This window comes from Anolis sagrei, chromosome 7 (assembly GCF_037176765.1).
Source record: "Anolis sagrei isolate rAnoSag1 chromosome 7, rAnoSag1.mat, whole genome shotgun sequence".
Lineage (NCBI taxonomy): Eukaryota > Metazoa > Chordata > Lepidosauria > Squamata > Dactyloidae > Anolis > Anolis sagrei.
The window spans coordinates 2,843,096-2,869,519 of NC_090027.1; the positions used below are offsets into that span (position 1 = coordinate 2,843,096).

Here is a 26,424-nt window from a genome sequence, read left to right on the forward strand (position 1 = left end):
TCTGTAAGCCGCCCTGAGTCCCCCTCGGGGTGAGAAAGGCGGGGTATAAGTAGATGAAATAAATAATAATAAATTAATATTTTGTTTTCCTCCTCCTTCTTTTAAGGACATATTTTCCTACGTAATCGCCATCGAAGGAAAGGACCATACACTGGTCCTAGAAAGAAACAGGTAAGTGGCTTGTTCGGATTTCCTTCCCCTGCAGTGGTTGTGTTTACTTACTTAGGCGATCCCTCGTTTTCCGAGGATGATTGTCTTCCAATATACTTGTGGGTCCGTATGTGGCTGTGGAGCCCCATTCTTGCTCTGCATCTTCTTCCGCAGTGAGGGCATCGGTTTCCAGACGGAAGGCGGTCCCGGTCAGGGTTGGCTTGATGCGTCTTCCTCTTGGCACGCTTCTCCCTTTCACCCTCCATTCATGCCTCCTCAAATTCTGCAGCACTGCTGGTCACAGCTGACCTCCAGCTGGAGCGCTCAAGGGCCAGGGCTTCCCAGTTCTCAGTGTCTATGCCAAAGTTTTTGAGGTTGGCTTTGAGCCCATCTTTCAATCTCTTTTCCTGCCCAACAACATTCCATTTTCCATTCTTGAGTTCGGAGTAGAGCAACTGCTTTGGGAGACGGTGGTCGGGCATCCGGTTGTGTTTGGTGACCCAAGAAGGACGTAAAACATGAGTTACAGAAGTGCCAGCGAAGGAAACAATCGTATGAGTTTGACTTCCCCTCCCATCCTCTCGGCTTCCCTCCCAAACACCAGCGAAGCACTTTTGTGTTGGACGTTGTGATAACATTCAGACTTCCCAAAGCCAGAGGAAGCGCTTTTGCAAAGAGGATGTGGACATTCATCAGCAACTCTCCTGCTAATAATAATAATAATAATAATAATAATAATAATAATACTTTATTTATACCCCGCTACCATCTCCCCAAGGGACTTGGTGCGGCTTACATGAGGCCGAGCCCACAATACATCTATCTATGTATATAATAAAAGTCAGTGTTTGTATGTGGAGGGAGGTGTATGTGGCAGTGTTCTGATTGGCTGCCACTGTGGTACAATTTGCATATGGTCTCTGATTGGCCAGCTTCAACATTCCAAGGTAGCAGAGGGAAAAGGAAAGGGGCCTGAGGCTGTCAGTAATGGTTGGAGTTGAAGTCCAAAACACCTTGAAGCCCCCAACAAAGGCAGAACAAGACCAAACTTGGCACAAAGATCCCCTTCCCCCCAAGAACCACTCTACATCCTGGTGCAGTTTGAGGGAGGATGGACCATGGATGACGGGACTTGCAGTACTTTAACTCACTTCCTTAAAACACTGTGGCTCACACCAATGACGGATCAGGACCAAACTTGGCACACAGAGGCCCAATGGCCCACTTTAAAACCTGGTGCAGTTTAGGGCAGGATGGGCCACAAATGATGGGATTTGCAGTACCTTCACTTGATTCACTTCCCACAGAACATTGTAGCCCCTACAAATCACAGACCAGACCCAAACTTGGCAGAAGGAGTACTCATGACCCACTCTACATCCTGATGCAGTTCTAAGGGGGATGGACCATGGATGATGGGACTTGCAGTACCTTTACTCATTTACTGAAACCACTACGACCCTCATTCAATGACTGATAAAGACCAAACTTGGCACACAGAGCCCCCATGACCCCACTCTACATCCTGGTGCAGTTTGAGGGAGGATGGACCATGGATGACGGGACTTGCAGTACTTTAACTCACTTCCTTAGAATACTGTGGCTCACACCAATGACGGATCAGGACCAAACTTGGCGCACAGAGGCCCAATGGCCCACTTTAAAACCTGGTGCAGTTTAGGGCAGGATGGGCCACGAATGATGGGATTTGCAGTACCTTCACCTGATTCACTTCCCACAGAACATTGTAGCCCCTACAAATCACAGACCAGACCCAAACTTGGCACAAGGAGTACTCATGACCCACTCTACATCCTGATGCAGTTCTAAGGGGGATGGACCATGGATGATGGGACTTGCAGTACCTTTACTCATTTACTGAAACCACTATGACCCTCATTCAATGACTGATAAAGACCAAACTTGGCACACAGAGCCGCCATGACCCCACTCTACATCCTGCTGCAGTTTGAAGAAGGATGGACCATGGATGATGGGACTTGCAGTATCTTCACTCCCTTACTGAAACCACTGTGACCCTCATCCAATGACTGATAAAACCAAACTTGGCACAAGGAGTACTCATGACCCACTCTATATCCTGCTGCAGTTTGAAGAAGGATAGACCATAGATGATGGGACTTGCAGTACCTTTACTCATTTACTGAAACCACTACGACCCACATTCAATGACTGATAAAGACCAAACTTGGCACACAGAGCCCCCATGACCCCACTCTACATCCTGGTGCAGTTTGAGGGAGGATGGACCATGGATGACGGGACTTGCAGTACTTTAACTCACTTCCTTAGAATACTGTGGCTCACACCAATGACGGATCAGGACCAAACTTGGCACACAGAGGCCCAATGGCCCACTTTAAAACCTGGTGCAGTTTAGGGCAGGATGGGCCACGAATGATGGGATTTTCAGTACCTTCACCTGATTCACTTCCCACAGAACATTGTAGCCCCTACAAATCACAGACCAGACCCAAACTTGGCACAAGGAGTACTCATGACCCACTCTACATCCTGATGCAGTTCTAAGGGGGATGGACCATGGATGATGGGACTTGCAGTACCTTTACTCATTTACTGAAACCACTACGACCCTCATTCAATGACTGATAAAGACCAAACTTGGCACACAGAGCCCCCATGACCCCACTCTACATCCTGCTGCAGTTTGAAGAAGGATGGACCATGGATGATGGGACTTGCAGTACCTTCACTCACTTACTGAAACCACTGTGACCCTCATCCAATGACTGATAAAACCAAACTTGGCACAAGGAGTACTCATGACCCACTCTATATCCTGCTGCAGTTTGAAGAAGGATGGACCATGGATGATGGGACTTGCAGTACCTTCACTCACTTCCTGAAAACAATGCAACCATCATCCAATGACCAATAACGGCCAAACTTGTCATACAGAACCCCCATTACCCACTTTCTCTAATAACCTGGGCAGCACCGGGTCCCCAAGCTGATCAGTAATAAAAGCAATAACAACAGTAAAACAAAACAATAAAATAAAACTCATAACAGAAGATAAGCAATAAACATTAACAGTAACACGACGTTTAAAAACCTATGGCTGGGCCAAATGCAATAATTAATTATTTTTTTTAATCTGTTGGCCATCTGATTTTAAAATAGGAATTTCGCTTGCATTTCTGGATGACAAATATTTTGAAACACCTCTTGGCAACGTTCTCTTAATTCGAGTTCCCAAAGTTTCGCTTTCCGCTATTATTCTCCCTTTTATCCATAAATGCCGCTTTAGGTTGGCTATTGGGAGCAGCAGGGTGGATCTACACTGTAGAATTAATGCGGTTTCACTCCGTTTTAGCTGCTATGGAATCCTGGGATCTGCAGTTTTGCAAGGTATTTCACCTTCTCTGCCAAAGAGGGATGGTGTTGTGGTTCAGCCAGAGGCTGAAGATGAGGGGATGATTTAGTCAGAGGTTGTGTTATTGGGGGACTCCTGTTCAACACCACAGCCTTTGACCTGTGGGATTCCACAGGGCTCCATACTGTCCCCCATGTTGTTTAATATCTACATGAAGCCGCTGGGTGAGATCATCCGGAGTTTCGGGGTGCGATGTCATCTGTACGCAGATGATGTCCAACTCTGTCACTCCTTTCCACCTGCTACTAAGGAGGCTGTCGAGGTCCTGAACCGGTGCCTGGCCGCTGTAATGGTCCGGATGAGGGCGAACAAACTGAAATTAAATCCAGACAAGACAGATGTACTCCTGGTCAGTCGTAAGGCCGAGCAGGGTATAGGGTTACAGCCTGTGCTGGACGGGGTCGCACTCCCCTTGAAGGCGCAGGTTCGCAGCTTGGGTGTGATCCTGGATTCATCGTTGAGCCTGGATCCCCAGGTTTCAGCGGTGACCAGGGGAGCATTTGCACAGCTTAGGCTCGTGCGCCAGCTGCGCCCATACCTCGGGAAGTCTGACTTGGCCACGGTGGTACACGCTCTGGTCACATCCCGCCTTGATTACTGCAACGCTCTCTACGTGGGGTTGCCCTTGAAGACGGCCCGGAAGCTTCAGCTAGTCCAGCGCGCGGCAGCCATGTTACTAACAGGAGCGGGACGCAGGGAGCACACAACGCCCTTGTTGTTCCAGCTCCACTGGCTGCCGATCTGCTACCGGGCCCAATTTAGGTGCTGGTGTTATCCTACAAAGCCCTAAACGGTTCCGGCCCAAAATACCTTGCGGACCGCATCTCGGCCTATGAGCCCACGAGGACCTTGAGATCGTCCAGGGAGGCCCTTCTCTTGATCCCGCCTGCTTCACAGGCACGTCTGGCAGGGACGAGAGAGAGGGCCTTCTCGGTGGTGGCCCCCCGGCTGTGGAACACCCTCCCTGTTGACATCAGACAGGCGCCCTCCCTTATGTCTTTCCGTAAGGGCTTAAAGACGTGGCTATTTGAGAAGGCATTTAACTGAGTGCTACATTTACTGGTAATGACAACTGGAACGGAATATGGCTTACGAGCTTGGTTATGATTCTACGATAAGACGGAGCGGATCATTTAGTGTAATTTATTATTGTGTATTAGTGATTATTGCTTATTGTAAATGTGTTTTTATATGTTGTACACCGCCGTGAGTCGCCCTAGGGCTGAGAACGGCGGTCAACAAATGCAGCAAATAAATAAATAAATAAATTGTGAGGAATGATGGGCTTTTCGGTGTGGAAAATCAGGGGATTTTGGATCGTGAATCTGTATAGGAAGATGAGTCTTTGTCTGGTCAGATTGGAACAGCTTCAGAGCAGGGAGGAGATGGAGATGCTTTGGCATCGGAAGATAAGGGAGACCTTTCTTCTGGTCGTTCCTTGGCAACGGAAGATAAGGATAAGGGAAAGATCTTTTCCCTGGGAAAACACCTGTGGTCAGTAGGAGTAGGAGACTTGGTTTACAGGGAGGAGGGAGTCAGATCACTTGGTGAGAAACCTGTGAAACAAACCAGTAAGAAATCCTTGAAACTGAGATGTCAAAGGCACGACATCATGGCTTGTGGACCTTAAATTACAGTGTTGTTTACTGAAAGGGTCAGAGCAGGCAGCACTGCATTAATGTGTACACCTTGGGTCTTGTTCTTCCACGTTGAAGTCTATGGCTAAAATCTTTGGGAAATTCTTGTGCTCATGTTCATGGATTCATGTTTTGAAATAAGTTCCCATGCTCCTGGTTATGAATTTATGCCTGTGTCTTGATTCCTGGTTTTTTCATGTACCTTGACGCTTTTGAACGGAACTTTGCTGTTTGGACTGTTGCCTTTCGAAAGCCTTTTTCCTATTGCCTTTTGGGCATTGCTTTTTATATTACCTTTTGCCTTTTTATGTTTGCATTCTTCAATAAACTGTTTAGTTAGTACTACTGGACTCTGGTGTAGTGTTGGGTGCAAAGGGGAATTCAGACCAGAGTACAACAGCTGGTGCCTCACCATATGTTGTGGCTTAGCTGGAGCCTCAGGAAGAGGATGATGGGTTTCAGATTCCTGAACATGTTCCTGTTGTTGATACGGATGATGCTGATGCTGAAGACGAGGAGTTTCAGTTTGCCATGGCAAGAGATGTTGTTTTAGAAGATGTTTCTGATCTTAGACAAACTTCACAGGTGCAGGCGGAGGAGGCGAGCCAGCCTGTGAACTCTCTGCCTGCCGATTCTCAGTTTCATTACTCTAGGGAGGTAATGCTACCCCTCTGTTCCGCTTTGGTTAGACCACACCTGGAATATTGTGTCCAATTCTGGGCACCACAATTCAAGAGAGATATTGACAAGCTGGAATGTGTCCAGAGGAGGGCGACTCAAATGATCAAGGGTCTGGAGAACAAGCCCTATGAGGAGCGGCTTAAGGAGCTGGGCATGTTTAGCCTGAAGAAGAGAAGGCAGAGAGGAGATATGATAGCCATGTATAAATATGTGAGAGGAAGCCACAGGGAGAAGGAGGGAGCAAGCTTGTTTTCTGCTTCCTTGGAGACTAGGACGCGGAACAATGGCTTCAAACTACAAGAGAGGATTCCACCTGAACATGAGGAACATGACTGTGAGAGCCATTCATCCCGTTTAGACTACTGCCCGGAAGCTGCAGCTAGTCCAACGCACGGCACCCAGTTTACTAACGGGTGCTGGGTACAGGGAGCACACCACTCCGCTGTTACACCAGCTCCACTGGCTGCCAATTAGCTTCCGAGCACAATTCAAAGTGCTGGTGTTAACCTATAAAGCCCTAAACGACTCCGGCCTGGTTTACCTCTCCGAACGTATTCTCCCCTACGAACCATCAAGATTACTAAGATCGTCTGGAGGGGCCCTGCTCTCGGTCCCACCGGCCTCGCAAGCGCGGCTGGTGGGGACGAGGGACAGGGCCTTCTCGGTAGTGGCCCCGTGACTGGAACTTTCTCCCGCCAGAGGTTAGAACCGCCCCAACAATCCTGACATTCAGGAAACAGGTGAAGTCGTGGTTATGGAGACAGGCTTTCGAAGAATGAGACAACGATCTGGATGGAAGACGGTGTATATTCGATTTTAGTGTGACGACTGACCACTGTAGTTTTAAATATATGTGCTTTTTAAATGTTTTATTGTATTGTGTATTTTGATATTTTACCGATTGTATGTGTTTTTATGGTTGGAAACCGGGCTGAGTCCCTCTTATGAGGTGAGAAGCTCGGTATATAAAACTTTGAAATAAATAAATAAATAAAATTCAGCAGTGGAACTCTCTGCCCCGGAGTGTGGTGGAGGCTCCTTCTTTGGAGGCTTTGAAACAGAGGCTGGATGGCCATCTGTCAGGGATGCTTTGAATGCAATATTCCTGCTTCTTGGCAGAATGGGATTGGACTGGATGGCCCAGGAGGTCTCTTCCAACTGATTCTATGAGGTATTCGACCTTGAAGGCTTGGCAGATTTAGATAGGGAGGATCACTTACAATTCAGGGTTTGCCGCAGTACAAGGCTTGCAAACAAGAGAGATTAGAGGTCAAAAGAATGCTTTCATGCTCGGAAAATATATTTAATTATTATTATTTTATTATTATTATTATTAACTTTATTTGTACCCCGCTAGCATCTCCCGCAGGACTCGATGCGGCTTACACAGGCCGAAGCCTCAAACACAATAAAATAGAACATAACACAACAATAACAAGCAAATCAAACAATTAAGCAAAATAAGCAAAATACAACAATAACTACATCAAGACACTATTAGAACTGGTTCGGCCGGCGTAATGGGGTACAGGGTTAAAATGCTGAGATGGCAGGAGGAACGTAGGAGTAAAAGTGCTGTGTGCAGTAACATCGGTTGTGATAAAGTGCTTCTAGGACTTGGGATGGGGATTCCTAATCTGCGAAGGCACATCGGAACAGCCAGGTTTTTAGGTTCCTTCTGAAAACTGCTAAAGTAGGGGCCTGTCGGAGATCTTTTGGAAGGGCATTCCAAAGTCGGGGGGCCGCCACGGAGAAGGCCCTGTCCCGTGTCCCCACCAAGCGCGCTTGCGACGAGGGCGGGACCACGAGCAGGGCCTCCCCAGATGATCGAAGTGAGCGTGTGGGTTCGTAAGTGGAGATGCGGTCACGCAGGTAGGGTGGTCCCAAACCGTTCAGGGCTTTGTAGGTGAGCACCTGCACCTTGAATTGGGCCCGGAAAATAAATGGCAGCCAGTGGAGCTCCTTAAACAGAGGGGTAGACCTCTCTTGATAATGAGCCCCGGTTAGCATCCTGGCTGCCGCCCGCTGGACCAATTGAAGTTTCCGAGCCGTCTTCAGGGGCAGCCCCACGTAGAGCGCATTGCAGTAGTCTATTCTAGAGGTGACCAAGGCGTGGACCACCCCGGCCAGATCTGCCTTCACGAGGTACGGTCGCAGCTGGCGCACAAGTTTCAATTGTGCAAAGGCCCTCCCGGATACCGCTGACACCTGAGCCTCAAGTGTGAGTGAAGAATCCAGAAGGACACCCAAACTGCGGACCTGTGGCTTCAGGGGGAGTGTAACCCCGTCCAACACAGGTTGCCACCCTATACCCCGATCCGGTTTACGATTGACCAGGAGGACCTCTGTCTTGTCAGGATTGATCTTCAGCTTGTTCTTCCTCATCCAGATCGACACAGCGGCCAGGCACTCGTCCAGCACCCGAGAAGCCTCCTTGGAATTAGGTGGAAAGGAGTAGTAGAGTTGTGTGTCATCCGCATAAAGATGGCACCCAACTCCAAAACTCCGGATGACCTCTCCCAGCGGTTTCATGTAGATGTTGAAAAGCATGGGCGACAAAATAGAGCCTTGCGGGACCGCACAGGTCAAAGGCCAGGGGTCAGAGCAGGCGTCTCCCAGCTTCACCATCTGGGTTCGTCCCTCCAGGAAGGACCGGAGCCACGACAAAACCGCGCCCCCAAGGCCCATCCCAGCGAGACGACCCAGAAGGATACCATGATCGATGGTATTGAAAGCCTCTGAGATGTCCAAGAGAACCAGCAGAGTCACACTCCCCCTGTCCAGCTCTCTGCGGAGGTCATCCATATTTAATGAGCTGGTTGAAGTCAACCTTTTGTCAGTGCAACTTCAGCGAACACCCTGATAACTTCTTTGGGTTGCCTCGGCTTTTGGGCAATGCTTTTGGCTTTTTGGGACTTTGTTGTGGATCTTGGCTTCTTGGGACTCTGTCATGCTGCCATGGAATCTTGTTTGATCAATGCTTATGGATGACGCTTCATGTTATTTGCCTCTGGACTTTGGAAACTCTTCCTTTGCATTTAAGGCTCCGTTTGGCTATTGAACTTTTGCAACTTTACTTTTGTCTTTTCTTTAATAAACTACAAAACCTACAACCTTGGTGTGTGTGGTGTTCTGAGCAAGGTGAATCTATCCTGAGGTGTGACACCATATGGCAATCCCAGGAATCTATAGCCAGAAGCGACCCTAGGTAATTTTCAACGGTAAGCCCCCCCCCCCCCCCAACCAATCACTGATATATATTTTCTGTTCGTTGTGGGAGTTCTGTGTGCCATATTTGGTTCAATTCCATCATTGGTGGAGTTCAGAATGCTCTCTGATTGTAGGTGAACTAAACATCCCAGTAACTACAACTCGCATATGTCAAGGTCTATTTTCCCCCAAGAGCGCACCTCAACAGAAATCTCTCAACAGGAGATTTCCCAGGCTCAGGCAGGCCTTCAAATGCTAATGAAGCAGAGAGGAAACAACCAGGCACAGCTTAACACCTCTCAACAGGAGATTTCCCAGGCTCAGGCAGGCCTTCAAATGCTAATGAAGCAGAGAGGAAACAACCAGGCACAGCTTAACACCTCTCAACAGGAGATTTCCCAGGCTCGGGCAGGCCTTCAAATGCTAATGAAGCAGAGAGGAAACAACCAGGCACAGCTTAACACCTCTCAGCAGGAGATTTTTCCCAGGCTCAGGCAGGCCTTCAAATGCTAATGAAGCAGAGAGGAAACAACCAGGCACAGCTTAACACCTCTCAACAGGAGATTTCCCAGGCTCAGGCAGGCCTTCAAATGCTAATGAAGCAGAGAGGAAACAACCAGGCACAGCTTAATAACACTTCTCAGCAGGAGATTTTTCCCAGGCTCAGGCAGGCCTTCAAATGCTAATGAAGCAGAGAGGAAACAACCAGGCACAGCTTAACACCTCTCAGCAGGAGATTTTTCCCAGGCTCAGGCAGGCCTTCAAATGCTAATGAAGCAGAGAAGAAACAACCAGGCACAGCTTAACACCTCTCAACAGGAGATTTCCCAGGCTCAGGCAGGCCTTCAAATGCTAATGAAGCAGAGAGGAAACAACCAGGCACAGCTTAACACCTCTCAACAGGAGATTTCCCAGGCTCGGGCAGGCCTTCAAATGCTAATGAAGCAGAGAGGAAACAACCAGGCACAGCTTAATAACACCTCTCAGCAGGAGATATTCCCAGGCTCAGGCAGGCCTTCAAATGCTAATGAAGGTTGAAACATTCACACCTAGCTCTAGCAAGGAAGAGCTCTTTGCCCCACCCTGGTCATTCCACAGATATATAAACCCATATTCCTAATTCCAACAGACCTCACTACCTCTGAGGATGCTTGCCATAGATGCAGGCGAAACGTCAGGAGAAAATGCCTCTAGAACATGGCCCTATAGCCCGAAAAAACCCACAAGAACCTATAGATTTTAATATTGGTCAGTCAGCTTTTCTTTCTTTCTTTCTTTCTTTCTTTCTTTCTTTCTCCTCCCTCCACATTTTGCCTATCAGTCCTTTTAATATGCTTTCCCTTTCATTACTGAATTATTAAAATTGTTTTCTCCGTGTCCTCCTCTCCACCTCCTTTTAGAGCGCTTTTGCCAAAAGACTTCACATTGTACACCTACAAGAAGGATGGAACGTTGCATACGGAAAAGCCAAGCGTTGGGGTAAGATATATTGGTTTCTCTCTATAATTCTCTATATAAGATGTATTGGTTTATTGATACACGAACATCAGCCCTGGCCTTGTCTTACTCAACTGCTGAGTATGCCTGCCGTGTTTGGCACAAGTTTGTTCACGCGACGCAGGTGAACACAGCACCGAATAAGACATGCAGAATAATCACAGGATGCCTCAAATCTCTATTTGAGATTTGATAGCCATGTATAAATATGTGAGAGGAAGCCACAGGGAGGAGGAGGAAGCAAGCTTGTTTTCTGCTTCCCTGGAGACTAGACGCAATGGAAGAATGGCTTCAAACTACAAGAGAGGAGATTCCATCTGAACATGAGGAAGAACTTCCTGACTGTGAGAGCCGTTCAGCAGTGGAACTCTCTGCCCGGAGCGTGGCGGAGGCTCCTTCTTTGGAAGCTTTGAAACAGAGGCTGGATGGCCATCTGTCAGGGGGGATTTGAATGCAATATTCCCGCTTCTTGGCAGAATGGGGTTGGACTGGATGGCCCAGGAGGTCTCTTCCAACTCTTTGATTCTACAGGAAAGGAGATTCCATCTGAACATGAGGAAGAACTTCCTGACTGGGAGAGCCGTTCAGCAGTGGAACTCTCTGCCCCGGAGTGTGGTGGAGGCTCCTTCTTTGGAGGCTTTTCAACAGAGGCTGGATGGCCATCTGTCAGGGGTGATTTGAATGCAATATTCCTGCTTCTTGGCAGAATGGGGTTGGACTGGATGGCCCAGGAGGTCTCTTCCAACTCTAGGATTCTAGGATTCTACAGGAAAGGAGATTCCATCTGAACATGAGGAAGAACTTCCTGACTGGGAGAGCCGTTCAGCAGTGGAACTCTCTGCCTCGGAGCGTGGTGGAGGCTCCTTCTTTGGAAGCTTTGAAACAGAGGCTGGATGGCCATCTGTCAGGGGTGCTTTGAATGCAATATTCCTGCTTCTTGGCAGAATGGGGTTGGACTGGATTATGGCCCAGGAGGTCTCTTCCAACTCTTGGATTCTATGATTCTATGATTTGTGGGTACAGTGTGGGATTGATTCCTTAATCTTCTGCAGTGGAACTTTTCCATGTCTTTCTCAGTCTTCCTTTCTCCGTTGCTTTCCATCCTTGTAGGAGCATTGCCACTATCACGGCCACGTAGAAGGAACATCCTACTCCCTGGTGGCTGTCAGCATTTGCTTTGGACTCAGGTAAGGAATATGTTCATGGCTTTTCTCTGGCAGGACAGGCTATGGTCTAACTACACAGATATTCCCAATGACTCCCAAAGTGACCCTTTTAAGGTGGAATCGGGTGTCAAACAGGGATGTGTTCTTGCCCCAACCTTATTTTCCATCTTCATCACTATGATACTTCATCGCTATGATACTTCCTACCGGAGTGGAAATCCTCTATTGAACAGATGGCGAGCTGTTTAACCTCTGCAGACTGAAAGCCAAAACCAAGGTTACAACATCTGTTATAGAACTCCAGTATGCGGATGATAATGTCATGTGTGCGCATTCAGAAGAAGACCTACAAGCCACTCTAAACACCTTCGCAGAAGCATACGAGAAGCTCGGTCTGTCATTGAACATCGAAAAAACCAAAGTTCTCTTCCAGCAGTCAATCCCTCTCCAATGCCAGAGATACAGCTTAATGGTGTAACATTAGAAAATGTGGACCATTACCGCTACCTTGGCAGCCACCTCTCCACTGAGGTCAGTATTGAGACTGAAATACAACACCGCCTGAGCTCTGTGCAGCATTTTTCTGAATGAAGCAGAGAGTGTTTGAGGACTGGGACATCCGTAGGGATACCAAGGTGCTTGTTTATAGAGCTATTGTCCTCCCAACCCTGCTATATGCCTACGAAACGTGGACTGTCTACAGACGTCAACATTGAGGCTGAAATACAACACCGGCTGAACTCTGCGAGTGCAGCATTTTTCTGAATGAAGCAGAGAGTGTTTGAGGACTGGGACATCTGTAGGGATACCAAGGTGCTTGTTTATAGAGCTATTGTCCTCCCAACCCTGCTATATGCCTACGAAACGTGGACTGTCTACAGACGTCAACATTGAGGCTGAAATACAACACCGGCTGAACTCTGCGAGTGCAGCATTTTTCTGAATGAAGCAGAGAGTGTTTGAGGACTGGGACATCCGTAGGGATACCAAGGTGCTTGTTTATAGAGCTATTGTCCTCCCAACCCTGCTATATGCCTACGAAACGTGGACTGTCTACAGACGTCAACATTGAGGCTGAAATACAACACCGGCTGAACTCTGCGAGTGCAGCATTTTTCTGAATGAAGCAGAGAGTGTTTGAGGACTGGGACATCCGTAGGGATACCAAGGTGCTTGTTTATAGAGCTATTGTCCTCCCAACCCTGCTATATGCCTACGAAACGTGGACTGTCTACAGACGTCAACATTGAGGCTGAAATACAACACCGGCTGAACTCTGCGAGTGCAGCATTTTTCTGAATGAAGCAGAGAGTGTTTGAGGACTGGGACATCTGTAGGGATACCAAGGTGCTTGTTTATAGAGCTATTGTCCTCCCAACCCTGCTATATGCCTACGAAACGTGGACTGTCTACAGACGTCAACATTGAGGCTGAAATACAACACCGGCTGAACTCTGCGAGTGCAGCATTTTTCTGAATGAAGCAGAGAGTGTTTGAGGACTGGGACATCCGTAGGGATACCAAGGTGCTTGTTTATAGAGCTATTGTCCTCCCAACCCTGCTATATGCCTACGAAACGTGGACTGTCTACAGACGTCAACATTGAGGCTGAAATACAACACCGGCTGAACTCTGCAAGTGCAGCATTTTTCTGAATGAAGCAGAGAGTGTTTGAGGACTGGGACATCCGTAGGGATACCAAGGTGCTTGTTTATAGAGCTATTGTCCTCCCAACCCTGCTATATGCCTACGAAACGTGGACTGTCTACAGACGTCAACATTGAGGCTGTAATACAACACCGGCTGAACTCTGCGAGTGCAGCATTTTTCTGAATGAAGCAAAGAGTGTTTGAGGACTGGGAAATCCGTAGGGATACAAAGGTGCTTGTTTATAGAGCTATTGTCCTCCCAACCCTGCTATATGCCTACGAAACGTGGACTGTCTACAGACGTCAACCTTGAGGCTGAAATACAACACTGGCTGAACTCTGCGAGTGCAGCATTTTTCTGAATGAAGCAGAGAGTGTTTGAGGACTGGGACATCCGTAGGGATACCAAGGTGCTTGTTTATAGAGCTATTGTCCTCCCAACCCTGCTATATGCCTACGAAACGTGGACTGTCTACAGACGTCAACATTGAGGCTGAAATACAACACCGGCTGAACTCTGCGAGTGCAGCATTTTTCTGAATGAAGCAGAGAGTGTTTGAGGACCGAGACATCCGTAGGGAGACCAAGGGGCTTGTTTATAAACCTCTTTCCCTCCCAACCCTGCTATATGGCTGCGAAATGTGGACTGTCTACAGACGTCACATGAAACTCCTGGAACTATTCCATCAGCGCTGCCTCCGGAAAATCCTGCCAATCTCTTGGGAAGACAGGTGGACAAACGTCAGCATGCTGGAAGAAGCAAAGACCACCAGCGTTGAAGCGATGGTCCTCTGCCATCAACTCCACTGGACCGGCCACGTTGTCTGGATGCCAGACCACCGTCTCCCAAAGCAGTTGCTCTACTCTGAACTCAAGAATGGAAAACGGAATATTGGCAGGCAGGAAAAGAGATTGAAAGACGGGCTCAAAGCCAACCTTCAAAACTCTGGCATAGACACTGAGAACTAGGAAGTCCTGGCCCTTGAGCGCTACAGCTGGAGGTCAGCTGTGACCAGCAGTGCTGTGGAATTTGAAGAGGCATGAATGGAGGGCGAAGGCGAGAAATGTACCAAGAGGAAGGCGCATCAAGGCAACCCCAACCGGGACCACCTTCAACCTGGAAACCAATGCCCTCACTGTGGGGGAAGATGCAGGTCAAGAAGAGGGCTCCACAGCCACCTACGGACCCACCACCAAGACACTACACTTGGAGGACCATCATCCTCGGACTACAAGGTATCACCTAAGTAAGTAAGTACAGAGATATCTATAAATACAGTGTCAATACACAAAGGTCTTATTGCTATAAACTTCAGCAAAAATAGCAATTGGAATAATGATGTAAATACCAAACTAACCCGTAAAAGCCTCTTTGACCTAAGCGCTCGCTAATGGAAGTCAGGAGTACACTACACTTGTTGAAATCTCGCAACAGAGCCATTCATTCCGCTAGTGCAGTGTTTCTCAACCTTCCTAATGCCGCGACCCCTTAATACAGTTCCTCGTGTTGTGGTGACCCCCAACCATAAAATTATTTTTGTTGCTACTTCATAAATTTTGTAATTTTGCTATTGTTCTGAATCACAATGTGAAAACACATCTGATATGCAGTATGTGTTTTCATTCACTGGAACAAAGTTGGCAAAAATATCCACATTTGAATACTGGTGGGGTTGGACGGGGGGGGGATTGATTTTGTCATTTGGGAGTTGTAGCTGCTGGGATTTAGAGTTCACCTGCAATCAAAGAGCATTCTGAACTCCACTAATGATGCAGTTGAACCAGTCCCGGCACACAGAACTCCAACGACCAACAGAAAATACTGGAAGGGTCTAGTGGGCATTGACCTTGAGTTTTGGAGTTGTAGTTCACCTACATCCAGAGACCCCTGTGGACTCAAACAATGATGGATCTGGACCAAACTTGGTATGAATACTCAATATGCCCAAATGTGAACACTGGTGAAGTTTTGGGGGAAATAGAACTTGACATTTGGGAGTTGTAGTTGCTGAGATTTATAGTTCACCTACAATCAAATAACATTTTAACCCCACCAATGATAGAATTGGGCCAAATTTTCCACACAGAACCTCCATGACCAACAGAAAATACAATGTTTTCTGATGTTCTTTGGTGACCCCTCTGATATCCCCTCACGACCCCTCCAGGGGTCCCGACCCCCAGGTTGAGAAACACTGCGCTAGTGGAAGTAAGTATGTTATTGTGTTAAATTGTTTACATAAGGATTATTATATTGTAACTGGGTGTTGTGGTTAGCATATCTATTATTTTGTCCTCTTTAAATTTAGTTTATAAAGCCTTAGAAGATATTATTTCAAACGAATTAAGAAACTTTGAAAGAAACCTGAAGAAGGGATACTCCTCCTGAAACAAGGACTATAAACACCCAAGACTTTTTCTCACATCTTGACTGCACGTGGGACAATATTGGATATGTTTGTCCCCACGACCTTTGGAAGATCCGAGTAATTATTTTGGAAAACATGAATATTATGTTTGTTATACTGTTGTAAATAGTTCCCATGTGTATGTTTCCCACAAGTTAGTTTGGCCCTTTTTCTCTCTCTGGAGAACTGTTATTTACTTATCGTGTCAGGAGCAACCAGACAGTTGTATTGCATTTTTAACAAAACAGAAAACACAAAGTTTGCAAGCTTGGTAGTTGGTTAAATGTCCTTTGACCAGTCTCTGTCCCCTTGGAGTGCTTCTGGTGTTGCTGCAAGGAGGTCCTCCCTTGTGCATCATGTGGCAGGGCTCAGGTTGCATTGCAGCAGGTGGTCAGTGGTTGGCTCTTCTCCCCACTCGCATGTCGAGGATTCCACTTTGTGGCCCCATTTCTTGAGGTTGGCTCTGCATCTCATGGTGCCGGAACGCAGTCTGTTCAGCACCTTCCAAGTTGCCCCGTCTTCGGTGTGCCCAGTGGGGAGTCTCTCATCTGGTATCAGCCATTGATTGAGGTTCTGGGTTTGAGCCTGCCACTTTTGGATTCTCGTTTGCTGAGGTGTTCCAGCGAGTGTCTCTGTAGATCTTAGAAAACTATTTCTTGATTTAAGTCGTTGACGTGCTGGCTGATACCCAAACGGGATGAGCTGGAGATGTCTCTGCCTTGGTCCTTTCACTATTGGCTGCTCCTTCCCGGTGTGTGTCAGGTGGTGCAATACCGGCTAAGCAGTGTAATTTCTCCAGTGGTGTAGGGTGCAGAAACCCCGTGATAATGCGGCATGTCTCATTAAGAGCCACGTCCACTGTTTTAGCATGGTGAGATGTGTTCCACACTGGGCATGCATACTCAGCAGCAGAGTAGCAAAGTACAAGGGCAGATGTCTTCACTGTGTCTGGTTGTGATCCCCAGGTTGTGCCAGTCAGCTTTCATATGATGTTGTTTCTAGCACCCACTTTTTGCTTGATGTTCAGGCAGTGCTTCTTGTAGGTCAGAGCACGATCCAAAGTGACTCCCAGGGATTTGAGTGTCCTGCAATGCTCCAGTGGGACACCCTTCCCAGGTAATAATCCTCAGAGCTCAGGATGCTTGTCTGTTCTTGAGAGGAAAAGGACATGCATTTGATGCATTGCACTCTGTTGTTGGTAGGGGCATGATCCAAATCGAGAACATCACCTTTGGAGTCGAGCCCATCGATAAGGACAGGCACCTGGTCTACCCACTGAGCAGTGTGAAGGCCCCTTCCTTGTCCTGCGGGGTCAGTTCCTTGAGCCACAGCTGCATGAGCCCAGCAATGCTTCATCCCATTGGCGGCGGGACTCCGCACCTGAGAGTGAGTAAGCCCTTTGGATTTGGACTGGAGATCTCTGCTTTGGCAAGTTGGGGGTTAAGATTTATTTATTTATTTCGGACATTTATATCCCGTCCTATTTCAACTTCCGCAGACGCACTCAGGGCGGCTAACAACTGGCACACCATAAATATACAATTTAAATAGAAACAATATAAAAATAGTATAAAAACATTCAATCCATCGCCAGTTTAAGTCAACTGTTGCAACTCAGAGTAAGCTTCACCTTGTTTCCAAACACCACCACACAAGAGCTGTAGTTTTATAGTTTGTTGAGGGAAAAAATCCAAGTCAAAATAAAGAATAAGCATTGCAAAGTTCCAAAGATTAAGGTAAAATGCAGGATACAGTTCCAAAGATCTTCAGGCAAAAGCAGGAGACACAATCCTATTGGCAAAGTTCAAACCAGAGTCCCAGGTACAAGCAAGGAAACATTTGCCCCCAAGAATCCCAATGCAAGAAGTCCCCAGCGTACCGCTCAAGGCTAAGGTGATTCCATGAAGCTTTCAGGCTAATAAGCTACGTTGAACTGACGCTTTCCCTTGGTTTGCAAGAAGCCTAAATACCTTTCTAACATGAAAACATCACATGAAATCATTGCGATGACCTTTCACCGAGCTGGCCTCTCATCTGCTGGCCAGACGGGAACTCCGCCTGACCCGCAAATCAAGACGAGCTTGCTGGGTCAGGCCACTATCAAGGCTTTCAGTCCGCTCCAGGCTAAGGTTATTCCATGAAGCTTTCAGGCTAATAAGCTACGTTGAACTGACAGTTTCGCTTCCTTTGTGAGAAGCCTAAATAGCATTTTCTAATCATGAAAACATCCTGCTCTCACAGTGGTCCCATGTCCTTTCCCCGACCTGGCCTCTCGTCTACAGATCAAGGCCTTCACTATCAGTGTGGGAAGACACCTGGGTACTAACTCCCTTACTGGCATTCCTTTCCTGTGAGAATCGCCTGCTTGAATCTCTCCTGTCTGTGAGAGCCTTGGGCTGCGGCACAGAAAAACAGCCAGGAATCTGAATCCCATCACTCTCATCACATTGAGCCACAACATCAGCATCCTAAAAACACTCCATCAAGTCCATAAGAGGCCCTGCTCTCGGTCCCGCCATCTTCGCAGGCACGTCTGGTGGGGACGAGAGACGGGGCCTTTTCTGGGGTGTCCCCTCGGCTATGGAATTCTCTCCCAAATGAAATTAGATCCACCTCCTCTCTCCTGACCTTTAGGAAGCTAGTGAAAACCTGGCTGTGCAAACAAAGCTTTTGTGGAATGATGTCTGAGAACGGCAATTGACTAATGGTACTGATCACAATATATGGTCTTGTAAAGGGGTCGTTAAACTGCTGCCACCAATTGTGAAGAAGACCGTTTTAATGCCACCGAATGTCACCAAATGTGAAGGTGCAAGTGGTAAAACACCCACTGCCACCTAATCTATGAGGGAAGCCGGGCAACGATCAATATCAGCCTAGGAACTATTTTATATAGGGACTGTTTCTGGCTGACTTTAGTATTGCAGGCTGTTCAACTTAGAAGAAACTGTATCAGGCAAGACTTGAGGAGAACAGTAACAAGTTTATTTTAACAGCAGTATAATAAGTTTAACTGTTTCTTCAAAAGAGGCACAAATCTTGATGGATACATTGGAAAGGTTTCATGAGTAAACTCAAGCAAACACTTCATAAGGTTTCACACCTGGCACAACAGGCTTAAACCCAGCCAAACCTTGATTCTTCATTCAGAATCAACAACCCCCTGTACCGGGTCCTTCTCTGCAACCACTTTGGTCACCAATTGATTCCCTGAATCTCCACTAAGAGATTCAGTGTTCTCTCAGTAGCTCTCCGGCCACTGACTAATTCCCTGTTTCTCCCACTAGAGAAATCAGTCCCTTCCTGTAGCTCACCGGCCACAGACTGCCACTTTCAAAAAGCTGCGCCATGAAGTGATAGTTGGCTCCGCCCCCGTTGCTATGGCAACTCAGCTACCATCTCCCACAAAACATAATCTCCCATACTTACCATCCCTAAACCACTGTCCAAACTACACATAACGAAAGGAATAAAATTTACACATCGTCACGGACGGAGTTGGACACGATTTTATCCTGGTGAACGGCTTTTAAGTAATTTTATGTAGTTTATGTAATGTAATTGGTAACTTAATGTTGTATATTATGTTTTAGATTTTCAGTGTTAGCATTGAATCTTTGCTGTTAGCCGGTCTGAGTCCCTCTGCAGAGGTAGAGTTTTAAATAAATAATAAATAAATAAAGCCGTCGCTTTGCCAGCAGGTCAGCCTAGTCTGCAAAGACCTGATCCCACAGTCAGGATTTCACTTGTGTTTGCAAGGTCAGGAGAGATGGAGCAGATCTAATTTCACTTGGGAGGGAGTTCCACAGCCAAGGGGCCACCACAGAAAAGGCCCTGTCCCTTCTCCCCACCAGACACAATTGCGAGCAGGGCCTCCCCGGATGATCTTAGAGTCCTAGGTGGATTTTATTTATTTATTTATTTACTTTACTTGTATACCGCTCTCTCTCAGCCCGTAGGCGACTCAGTGCGGTTTACAGCCAGGACGATATACAAAGTGCACACATTAGCATTTAAAACAGTACTAAAGCAACTACATCGATATAGCAATACAACAGTACATCAATATAACATCTATACATCTAAATAACTAATCCATCACGTCTCATCAGTAAAGTCATAATCCGATCCCCTCGTCCATTATTCTAAGTTCCAAGATCAATTGCCCTGCTTAATTAAACGCCTGTTCAAAGAGCCAAAGAGTCTTTACTCTTCTCCTGAACGCCAGCAGGGAGGGGGCCGATCTAATGTCTGCGGGAAGGGCGTTCCACAGCCGAGGGGCCACCACTGAGAAGGCCCTGTCTCTCGTCCCCGCTAGGCGTGCTTGTGAGGCTGGCGGGATCGAGAGCAGGGCCTCCCCGGACGATCTTAATGTCCTAACTGGTTCATAGGGGGTGATGCGTTCGGACAGATAGGCCGGGCCAGAACCGTTTAGGGCTTTAAAGGCTAAAGCCAGCACTTTGAATTGTGCCCGGTAGCAGGTTGGCAGCCAGTGGAGCTGGCGCAACAGAGGAGTGGTGTGCTCCCTGAGTGCCGCTCCTGTTAACAACCTGGCTGCCGATCGTTGGACCATTTGTAGCTTCCGAGCAGTCTTCATAGGCAACCCCACGTAGAGAGCGTTGCAGTAGTCTAAACGGGATGTAACCAGAGCGTGGACTACCGTGGCCAAGTCAGACTTCCCAAGATACGTAGCGAGAGATACGTTCAGGCAAGTAAAGTGGGCCAGAATCATTCAGGGCTTTATAGGCCGACACCAGTACTTGGAATTGTGCTTGGAAGCTAATAGACAGCCAGTGGAGCTGGCGTAGCAAGGGCATTGTGCCAGGTGAGCAACCTGGCTGCCGAATGTTGGACTAGTTGGAGCTTCCGAACAGTCTTCAGGGGAAGCCCTACATAGAGTGCATTGCAGTAATCTATTCGGGATGTAACGAGAGCGTGGACTACCATGGCCAAATCCAACTTCCCAAGATACGGGTGCAGTTGGCGCACAAGTTTTAATTGTGCAAAAGCTCCCCTGGCCACTGCTGAGACCTGGGTTTCCAGGCTCAGGGATGAGTCCAGGATCTCTCCCAAACTGGACCAAAATAGTAAATTCATTCCTGGGTTGCTGTGAGTTTTTCAGACTGTATGGCCATGTTCCAGCAGCATTCTGGACTGAAAACTTGCAAACCAACCTTTAAAGCAGTGTTTCTCAACCTTCCTAATGCCGCGACCCCTTAATACAGTTCCTCATACTGTGTTGACCCCCCAACCATAACATTATTTCCATTGCTACTTCATAACTGTAATTTTGCAACTGTTATGTATCATCATATGAATATCTGATATGCAGGATGTATTTTCATTCACTGGACCAAATTTGGCACAAATACCCAATATGCCCAAATTTGAATACTGGTGGGGTTGTGGGGGGGGGGGGGGGGGTGGTTGATTTTGTCATTTGGGAGTTGTAGTTGCTGGGATTTATAGTTCACCTACAATCAGTGAGCATTCTGGACTCCACCAATGATGGAATTGAACCAAACTTGGCACACAGAACTCCCATGACCAACAGAAAATACTGGAAGGGTTTGGTGGGCATTGACCTTGAGTTTGGGAGTTGTAGTTCACCTACATCCAGAGAGCACTGGGGTCTCAAACAATGATGGATCTGGACCAAACTTGGCACAAATGCTCAATATGCCCAAATGTGAACACTAGTAGAGTTTGGGGGAAATAGACCTTGACATTTGGGAGTTGTAGTTGCTGGGATTTATAGTTCACCTACAATCAAAGAGCATTCTGAACCCCACCAACTATGGAATTGAACCAAACTTGGCACACAGTTCTCCCATGATCAACAGAAAATACTAGAAGGATTTGGTGGGCATTGACCTTGAGTTTGGGAGTTGTAGTTCACCTACATTCTGAGAGCACTGGGGTCTCAAACAATGATGGATCTGGACCAAACTTGGCACAAATGCTCAATATGCCCAAATGTGAACACTAGTAGAGTTTGGGGGAAATAGACCTTGACATTTGGGAGTTGTAGTTGCTGGGATTTATAGCTCACCTACAATCAATGAGCATTCTGGACTCCACCAGTGATAGAATTGAACCAAACTTGGCACACGGAACTCCCATCACTAAGAGAAAATTCTGGAAGGGTTTAGTGAGCACTGACCTTGAGTTTTGGAGTTGTAGTTCACTTACTTTCTGAGAGCACTGGGGTCTCAAACAATGATGTATCTGGACCAAACTTGGCACAAATACTCAATATGCCCAAATGTGAACACTAGTAGAGTTTGGGGGAAATAGACCTTGACATTTGGGAGTTGTAGTTGCTGGGATTTATAGCTCACCTACAATCAATGAGCATTCTGGACTCCACCAGTGATAGAATTGAACCAAACTTGGCACACGGAACTCCCATCACTAAGAGAAAATTCTGGAAGGGTTTAGTGAGCACTGACCTTGAGTTTTGGAGTTGTAGTTCACTTACCTTCTGAGAGCACTGGGGTCTCAAACAATGTTGTATCTGGACCAAACTTGGCACAAATACTCAATATGCCCAAATGTGAACACTAGTAGAGTCTGGGGGAAATACACCTTGACATTTCGGAATTGTTGTTGCTGGGATGTATAGTTCACCTACAATTAAAGAATATTCTGAACCTCATCAATGATAGAATTGGGCCAAGCTTCCCGCACAGAATGCCCATGACCAACAGAAAATACTGTGCTTTCTGATGGTCTTTGGCTACCCCTCTGACACCCCCTCGCGACCTCCCTTGGGGTCCCGACCCCCAGGTTGAGAACCACTGCTTTAAAGAAAAATAAATAGTGATGCTAAAATGCTTGCAGCAGTTTTGGCAAACAGGGCTACCGAATGTAATAACTTGATATTGTCGAAGGCTTTCATGGCCGGAATCACTGGTTTGTTGTAGGTTATTTTCGGGCTGTATGGCCATGGTCTAGGGCAGTGGTTCTCAACCTTCCTAATGCTGCGACCTCTTAATACCGTTCCTCATGTTGTGGTGAACCCCAACCATAACCCTAACATTATGAATCGCCATGTAAATAATGATCTGCAGGATGTATTTTCATTCACTGGAGCAAATTTGGCACAAATATCCAGTATGGCCAAATTTGAATACTGGTGGGGGGATTGATTTTGTCATTTGGGAGTTGTACTTCCTGGGATTTGTAGTTAACATCTAAACAAAGAGCATTCTGAACCCCACCAACAATGGAATTGAACCAAAGTTGACACAGAGAACTCCCATGATCAACAGAAAATACTGGAAGGGTTTGGTGGGTACTGACCTTGAGTTTGGGAGTTGTAGTTCGCCTACATCCTGAGAGCACTGTGGGCTCAAACAATGATGGATCTGGACCAAACTTGGCATGGATACTCAATATGCCCAAATGTGAACACTGATGGGGTTTGGGGAAAATAGATCTTGACATTTGGGAGTTGTAGATACTGGGATTTATAGTTCACCTACAATCAAGGAGCGTTCTGAATCCCACCAATGATAGAATTGGGCCAAACTTCCCACACAGAACCCCCATGACTAACATGAAATATTGTGTTTTCCGATGGTCTTTGGCGACCCCTCTGACACCCCTTCGCGACCCCCTCAGGGGTCCCGACTCCCAGGTTGAGAAACACTGGTCTAGAGGCATTCTCTCCTGATGTTTCGCCTGCACTTTGGTAAGCATCCTCACTACCTCTGAGGATGCTTGCCAAAGTGCAGGCGAAACGTCAGGAGAGAATGCCTCTAGACCATGGCCATACAGCCCGAAAAAACCTACAACAAACCAACTTGACATTCCTTTCTTACTGCTACATACCTTGGAAACTGTATTAAATGGGAAAGGTTGGGTGCATAAATCTCCTAAACAAAGAATATAAAGGAAAAGAATGATCCTGGACTATTTTTCATTTCGTTCACTTCTGTTCTTCCTTTGGAGTCCTTGTTATGTTTGGTCGGATTGGAAAGTACTGTTCCAGCCAAAATGTTGCTCTTGCACAAAAGGAGGAGATGAACAGGAAAAAGAAGGGTTGGCTTTGGGTCGGAATGTTCTCTCTCCCTTTTGGGTGTGGGTCGGTCCCAGAAGCGAAATTCAACAAAGAGGAATGTGGACTACAATGATATCATCCTGTTTTGAACATAGGAATCAGGGAGGAGATGTGGTTCGTTGTAACTTTTCTCCCTGGTTTTCGTTGCAGAACAAAAGGGGCCTCCTCCTGCAGACGAGATACGTGGAGCTCTTCATCGTTGTGGACAAGGAAAGGGTAATATAATCTATCTAAATAAAAATGTCATGTTCGTTTGTGGGATTAACAGAACTCAAAAACCACTGGACGAATTGATACCAAACTTGGATACAAGACACCTAACAGCCCGATGTATGTCCGTCACTCAAAAAAAAACACTAAAAAACACAGTAGAAGGGACTTTAAAAGCCCCGCAAAAACTAAATGATGAAAAGGTAAAAGACATTACAGAAAAAAGGGAAGAAAGAGGGAGGGAAAGAAAGAAGGAAAGGGAGAAGGAAGCATGGAAGCAAAGAGAGAAGGAAGAAAGGAGAGAAAGAGGGAGGGAAAGAAGGAAGGAAAGGTAGAAGGAAGCATGGAAGAAAAGAGAGAAGGAAGGAAGGAAGGAAGGAAGGAAGGAAGGAAGGAAGGAAGGAAGGAAGGAGAGAAGGAGAGAAGGAAGAAAGGAGAGAAAGAGGGAGGGAAAGAAAAAGGGAAAGGAAGGAAAGTTAGAAAAGGAAAAAGGGGAGAAGGAAAGAAAAAAGGGAAAGAAGGAAGGAAAGGGAGCGAAGGAAGGGGGAAGATGTAGAGAAAGAGAGAGGGAAGGAAAGAGAAGGAAGAAAAGAGAGCAGAAGAGAAAGAAAAAGAGGGAAGGAAGGAAAGAGATAGAGAAAGAAGGAAGAAGAGAAGGAAAGACAGGAAGGAAGGAGGGAGGGAGGGAAGGAAGGAAGGAAGGAAGGAAGGAAGGAAGGAAGGAAGGAAGGAAGGAAGGAAGGAAGGAAAGAGGGAAGGTTGGCCACAACAAAGCATGGCAGATACAGTTAGTCTATATAAATAAAAATGTAAAGTTAGTTTGTGGGATTAACATAACTCAAAAACCACTGGACAAATTGCTGCCAAATTTGGCCACAAGACACCTACTAACCCGAGGAGTGATCATCACTCGAAAAAATAATAATATTGTCACTTGTGAGTTGTAGTTACTGGGATGTATAGTTCTCCTACAATCAAAGAGCATTCTGAACTCCACCAATGATGGAATTGAATCAAATGTGGCACACAGGACTCCCATGACCAACGTAAAACACTAGAAGGGTTTGGTGGGCATTGACCTTGACCTTGGGAGTTGGACCTTCGGGAAGGCTGAGCAAACCTCCAGGAAAGAAAGCCCGGCTGCTCATTGGAGGGAAGGAGACTAGAGACAAAGTGGAAGTCCTTTGGCCACGTCAGGAGGAGACAGCAAAGCCTAGAGAAGGGAATGATGCTGGGGAAGGTGGAAGGCAAAAGGAAGAGGGGCCGACCAAGGGCAAGATGGATGGACGGCATCCTTGAAGTGACTGGACTGACCTTGAAGGAGCTGGGGGTGGTGACGGCCGACAGGGAGCTCTGGCGTGGGCTGGTCCATGAGGTCATGGAGAGTCGGAGACGACGGAACGAATGAACAACAACAAAGTCAATTCATCCATGTCCATAATTTCCCTAATTTTTCCTATCCACTCTTCTATCGGTGGATTTAATTCTTGCTTCCATTCTCTTGCAAAGACAATTCTGGCGGCAGTTGTGATCAATGTAAAAAGCTTATCTTCTTGGACATGTTGTTTTTACCCTGCTTTGAAATGCAAGTACAAAATGTGGCATGTATCTAAAAAACAGAAACTTTTTTCTTTCCCTCTCTAAAATATTCCTTCTCTCGCAGTACATGCTGTTAGGTGAGAACAAAACTGCCATCAGAGAAGAAATGATGCATTTGGCCAACTACCTGGATGGCGTAAGTGAAGCTTCAGAGGAGTGCCTTTGAGAGATATTTTGGACTTATGGGGGACACTTATTGAATTAATTGCTTTCGAGGTGGGCATCAATCCCTTAGGGGAGCTGTGCCCAGGGGCGGCTCAACCCATACGCAAAGTAAGCCTTTGAAGTATAGTTGATTATGCCCAGGGGCGCTCTTGGGGGAAAATAGACCTTGACATATTCAAGTGGTAGTTACTAGGGCTGGGCGGTTTTGTTCGTTAATTTCGTAATTCGTTATTAATTCATTATTTTTTTTTATAACGAAGCGATATTGAACCATTCAGGAGCAACTAAAAAACGAAACGAATTTTTCAATTCGTTTCGTAATTGTTTCGAAATCGTTTCGTTATTATTTCCGCATGTCTGGTGCAAGTTTTATAGTTGTTGTTTGTTTTATCAGTGAAAAAAATATATAATTATCGCACCAACAGTCAACAACAGAGGGAGAGGGAAGCTTCAGAAGTCCCCCCTGTCCCATTTGGAGGGTTTTTTAGCGTATGGCGCGGTCGCGCCCGCCATTAACGAATCGATTCGTAATTGATTCGTAATTGTTTCGTAATTTCCGAAATTTCGTA

The 26,424-nt window shown here is 46.7% G+C and overlaps 1 protein-coding gene across 1 annotated transcript in view; it reads left to right on the forward strand.

The window, feature by feature from the left end:
* The window catches only part of ADAM9 (ADAM metallopeptidase domain 9), a 106,130-nt gene that overhangs the window by 37,007 nt on the left and 42,699 nt on the right, over window positions 1–26,424 (forward strand). The window contains exons 3-8 of the mRNA XM_067470646.1: window positions 107–171; window positions 10,497–10,575; window positions 11,704–11,780; window positions 17,019–17,202; window positions 24,032–24,097; window positions 25,755–25,826. Of these exons, the coding sequence (XP_067326747.1) occupies window positions 107–171; window positions 10,497–10,575; window positions 11,704–11,780; window positions 17,019–17,202; window positions 24,032–24,097; window positions 25,755–25,826 (543 nt within the window). The remainder of the gene's footprint in view (window positions 1–106; window positions 172–10,496; window positions 10,576–11,703; window positions 11,781–17,018; window positions 17,203–24,031; window positions 24,098–25,754; window positions 25,827–26,424) is intronic.